The sequence below is a fragment of the Lytechinus pictus genome, chromosome 8 (assembly GCF_037042905.1).
Source record: "Lytechinus pictus isolate F3 Inbred chromosome 8, Lp3.0, whole genome shotgun sequence".
In the NCBI taxonomy this organism is placed as follows: Eukaryota; Metazoa; Echinodermata; class Echinoidea; order Temnopleuroida; family Toxopneustidae; genus Lytechinus; species Lytechinus pictus.
Window position 1 is genome coordinate 12,096,528 of NC_087252.1, and position 5,488 is coordinate 12,102,015.

A 5,488-nucleotide genomic window follows, 5' to 3' on the forward strand; every position below is an offset into this window, starting at 1 on the left:
ATAAAACATGGAAAAAATTATATTTCGTCTAAGACAAATCTGTAACGTTTCAAAAAGCACGGGGAAGTGATCATATTGGTTACAGTAGATATTGAATGAGTGATTAATTTGGTATTTGTTTTAAATTCGAGCAATTTATTACAAGATCAGTTCAATTCCCCTTTAAAGGGAGATGCTGAACAAGAAAAATTGAGCAGAATTAACATACATACAGCCTCACACTCACACTCATAAATATATCCAATAATATCCAATAAAGTCAATTTAGTTAAATTCAATTTATTTATTCAACCATCATCAGGTACAAACAATTACATAAATGCATACAAATATAACAATTGAATGAAGGTTTCGTGACCCCGGAAAAAGCGGAGCTTATAAAAAGGGGCCACCGAGTTAAAATGTACACTGAAAATATACAATAAATAATGATAATTACACTAAGTACCCCGATGCAAAAGCCGCGGGAAAAAAATCAATCCGGGGAAACAGTTATCTAGTCGTTGGTAGACATTATGATTTATTATAACAAATATTTATTGTAATACACATGTAACATTTTTAATGCATAGGTAAAGCTTTTGCTTTTCCGTCACGGAAGTAAAATATCGAAATACAATAAAAATGTGAATATAGTTTCGGGCCTTTTATGCACACATTCATGCATTATACATATAATACGTTTATTCATCTGATTCCCTGCATTCTTAGAAGTTTTTTTGTTCGATTCAGTTTGAGCAATATTTCCGTAATCCGATTGTATATCCTGGTTGCCAGGCAACGACAATAGATGAATATCTTGTCTGGTTTTGATCAACGATGAGCCAGGCAGGTGGATCTGGGATAACTATGTGAAAAGGCGTACACAAAAAACAATCAAATGATAGAGTAACAGTTTAATATCACAAAAATTATTATTTTCTTTAACCATAATTCATTATGTTTTTTATTTACTATTTTCATTAAATGTGAGGAAATATCACCCATTGGTGACAGCCTGTATGTATTTTAAACCAACTTATATAGTTCTTATAATCATTCAATCATTAATACTTTAGAAAACAAAATATCCAAAATCAAAATACAATCACGGTTCAACTTACGAAATAACGAGGAATTGAAAACTGCTGATCCTAACCCATATCTGGATATAGCAGTGCAACTGTAAATAGATGGATGTTCAGAGGGTCGGCTTCGAATCATCAGGTCACTAGTAGTTACGGTCTCTCTTTCTGTTTGTTCTGGGTTATTCTCGTGGAGTTTCATGTTACTGGTGTCATTGAAAACAATAGCTTCATCACTGAACCATTCAAAGACAACGGCAGATGGATTGGAATCTGCTCTACATGTCAGCACGAATTCCATAGCCATACTTGCTGTATTTGACTTCAGTGAAGTAAGACGTCGAGCACTAATGGAGACCATGGGCGAGTCTAGAAAGAGAAGGGAAAACCTTATGAACAGTCAGGACACTAGATGATAACGACAGAATGGTTTATGCAGGAAAAAGCAGGAAAAAACATTTTAAAGAAAAGATGATATCCCAAAAGAGTCGACTTTAGAGGCTTTACGATCGGTACTTTACCCTTTTAGACAAAGAGGTTAAACGATCAAGAAATCAACATCATGAACATCTCTACTCTTAGCACTACTATTTATTTATGAATATAAATATCACCAATTTTATGTTCAGAAGTCTCTGTAGGGATTCCGTTAAATTCCTAAAGGACCATGATCCTACCTTTACCAAAAATTTGAAATGAGTTAGTTCTTACATGATATGTACAAGATGAGGCTTTCGTTTATTGACATGCTTGAAATTGCCGTAGTTTGAACTGCCTGGCAAAGAAGACGCTTCCCATGATCATGCCAATTTGGAACTAATATCAGAATGCTTTCAGCATCGTATCGGTCAACAGCATTGACTGTATTCTGAAGAGATGAGTCTTTCGTGATGTTTCTCGATCCAATGTACCAATGAATTAATGGAGCAGGGTATCCGTTTAGTGCCCTGCAGGTTACGTTGGTTTCTATTCCGTCCTCCAGCGTAGCATCTCCAAGGAAAGCAATTTGTATACTGTCAGGTGTACCTTTATAATGGAAATGGAAATCCAAATAAAATAAATACCTTTTCGAAAATTGTCCATGCACGGTAAAATACCCGTTAGTGTTCCTAAAACATGGTGCCGATTTACTCCACAGATCTAACTGGTGTACCTTTACCACCAAAGTACTTTGATGCAGCCTTCGACGACTTGAAATCTGTTAGGGAGATTTATTTGGATCATCTGATAACTGGAATTTGTACAGCAAACACATAACGTAAATATAATAGAAAAAAAATATTTACTTATCAAACGTGATGTAATATTAACCGGTACACGTTATTTCACCCAAAACATCTATAGAGTTCAGAAAATAATTGTATTTTGGTAAAGAGAACGATGTATCGACGATGTTTTATGATTAAATATATCCCACCTTTAAACGATAAATCTTATATGATTTAGCCTTTAACCAGGACTTTGGCAAACCTCCGTTTCGAATAGCTTCCTAAGCTTGCAAAGCATTGGATGAATTTTCCGTGGTGCTTTCTCTCTGGAATAAATGCGATGATACTTTTAGTGTCGAACAAAGTGTTGTCTAACGCATTATTTTGTTTTTGAAGACTAATATTATCTCGAAGAATGGTAGAACTACCAAGTTTCCATAAAAATTCAACTGCTGGGAATGATCCAATGCATTTGCAGGTTATTGACGAGGGAAAATCCTCTTGAACGTAAATGGCTGCTTGTCCAAAATCGTTGTCCTTGTCAATTCCACTTTGAAAGAGGGTCATGCTCGACGGTAGAACTTTGAAAATTGAAAGGAAAGGGAAAGAGAATAGTTAGACGTTAATCCTGTGACATTTTTTAAATGATTTAGCTTTTTTTCTTGTATTAACACATCAATTAATGAAGAATAGATAAAAGTGACAAATTTCTGCAATATTGGCTAAACATAATTATGAATTTATTATTTTCTACATTGATTGATCTTAGGATTGACAGCCTGCATAAAGAATAGACCCAAGTCCCTAGACCATGTAGACTGGACTCTTGAGATGAACTGAACGGTACCAAAATGACCTTTTAGCATTAAGATAACTATACTTCGCTAGGCTGATCTATAGTGTAGACATACCATGAACACTCAGGTACACTGAACTTTGCAAGTTGGTGACTAGTTTGGGATGTGATGCTTCACAGCGCAGAACCTTTCCTTGGTCATTCGTAGAGGGTGTGATGGCAGCTGTTTTCCTTGACACATACTTGTTCCCTTGAATTGTATCAGACTGACCGTGGACATAAAAGATCACATCATCTGGTATAAGCCAAGTCAGTACTGCGGGAGGTCTTGCCTGGTAAGTATTGCATGTAATGTTATACGGTTCTCCAGAAGTTACTATTATAGTTGCGGAGTTCGAAATCGGGCTGCCTGATTGTGCATTTTCAATGGAGACCTGCGACGGCGGAGCTATGGGTGTAGAAGAAGAAATTTATAAAACAATTTTAGAGACTGGGTGCAACAGTTCCTGCTCACACAGACTTTTCATTCATTTAGGAATAATTTCCAATATTCATACCATTTTTCATCGAAGAAACCTCAATTCAAATAAAAATCTACCGGCAAATACAAAGCTTTTTAATTAGATTAAATGGAAGATGGGGTAGCAATAGTCCGATAATTACATGTTTCGGCGGGGAAGGGGGTCCATTCTCAATGACGGATATGTGTTTTACCCTTGGTCTTTGACGCATTCACTCAGGCAATGCGCTCGGGCCTGGCCTTAGAAGAGTAGTCATTGGTATTGGCTGCGGACTCGCAAACCATGTCCTTGGTCCCAGACGGTCCGACCTTGTTTTTGGCCCCTGCTTACCTGGCCTTACCAACATCACTGGTATAATGATAATTAATAGCCGATGATACACATTTACTTATTTAAATGGCTCTTAGCATTTAGTTTTTTAGACGTCTAATAAAAATGGAACATAATCATCCCCGGTGTACGTGTAGCAGCTATTACTCGCTTCGGCGTTTCAAGGAATAATTCTGACATCGTCAGTTTCGTTTGATCCAGGCAATTTAATTTATTATTTTTGTCTTGGTCAAAATGAAATGTAATTTTATAAACCTAAGGGCTGAAATATTGTGAAAGAATAAGACATTATACGTTCTTGGATTTATTGTACCAGGCCTTTATCTTTTAACAAAATTGAACGTTCTTTTCTTGACGTTGTCTTTCACATTTGATTTTGTTTTTCCAAACAGCCTGATACAATTTGAATAGAATGTCGCCCATGCCGTCCAATTTTTCACTTTCTTACCTGGATTTAGTACTTGTATTGTCTCATCAGCCGACCATAATCCACTTTTGTTTAGAAAATCGCATGTGTATCTCCCATTGTCAACAGCCGTCAAATTGATTATTGTAAGCGATGTGCTGCGGTCATCTCCCATTAACTTGTACTTTGTTGGATTGGGAATTGTAGTTGTACAGCTACTCGTAGAAGTGCACGATTCAGAAGCAACCTGGATGTCATCGTGTCTCCACTGTACTGAGCGAGGATATGAAGAAGGTGAATAGCTGCATTCAATTGTAAAATCTTCTCCGATGACTGGTAGGGTCTGTTGTTGAAAAGAAATCGTAGTTGCAGATGGGAAGTCTGCAAAATAAATTAAAATAATTGTTTTTCTTCATAATAATGTAAATTCTACATTTAATGTTGAAATCAAGATGTATCATCATTTCGAAATGAGAATCCGTTTATAGCCTTTTTTATGTGTATTTGGTGGCAAAAATATATATCTGAATCAGCTGCTTTAGAACATGCGGAATGCGTTCCCACTACCCTTTTTAAAAAAACGGGGCAATCATCAGTACGTTTATGGAGTAAAACTTAATGCATTCCGTATTTCTTCTCAATACTTATTTTTGCATTTTTTTCGAAATTCTTGACAGAAAATGATGTTTTGGAACTTTATGAACAGGATATGCAACATACCTTTTCCGCACAAGAGAATGATGAAGCAGAACTGCCAATAAGATGCCATTTCCAGATACGGTGATGGAATGCTCACATCCTTACGGTCATATAAAATCGCTTAGCATTCGCAGTGTAATAGAAGAAATACATGCATACTCCCAAGTTGTTTGAAACTGCATTGAACAAATTACACTATTGGCTATGAGGTCGTACACTTAAGTTCAGCCACGAAAATCGAAAGTAATCATGCTATACTCTACTTAGTTTCCATTTGTTAACATTTATTGTGTAATCTATATGGCTATCGGCTTGTCCACATCTAACCAACAGAGTGTGCAATTTAGTTTGCCCAAGGTTGAAAGTGAGACAAGAGGAGAGGAATCTTTAGTACTTTTCCGAATACATTAATTAATGCATAATTTACTCAGTTAATTGAGCTTTCCTTGAAGATAACAAACGGG

The 5,488-nt window shown here is 36.2% G+C and overlaps 1 protein-coding gene across 1 annotated transcript; it reads right to left on the reverse strand.

Annotated features, from left to right (window-relative positions):
• Positions 1 to 271: 271 nt before the first annotated feature.
• LOC135155006 (synaptogenesis protein syg-2-like) lies at positions 272 to 5,094 on the reverse strand. Its single transcript, XM_064103283.1, has 6 exons — positions 5,046 to 5,094; positions 4,368 to 4,598; positions 3,184 to 3,516; positions 2,512 to 2,853; positions 1,776 to 2,090; positions 272 to 1,433 (listed from the first exon to the last, which is right to left on the reverse strand). The coding sequence occupies exons 1-6, from the start codon at positions 5,092 to 5,094 to the stop codon at positions 1,036 to 1,038; spliced, it is 1,668 nt and encodes a 555-aa protein (XP_063959353.1). The 3' UTR covers positions 272 to 1,035.
• Between the last annotated feature and the right edge of the window lie 394 nt (positions 5,095 to 5,488).

What these genes read in the sequence shown, in the direction of transcription:
- LOC135155006 (XM_064103283.1), bottom strand. Translation starts at nt 5,094, where the DNA reads ATGGCATCTTATTGGCAGTTCTGCTTCATCATTCTCTTGTGCGGAAAA. An exon ending in AATACAAGTACTAAATCCAG is followed by an intron (nt 3,517 to 4,367) that starts GTAAGAAAGTGA and finishes CTACACCCATAG; the next exon opens with CTCCGCCGTCGCAGGTCTCC. An exon ending in AGTGTACCTGAGTGTTCATG is followed by an intron (nt 2,854 to 3,183) that starts GTATGTCTACAC and finishes CAATTTTCAAAG; the next exon opens with TTCTACCGTCGAGCATGACC.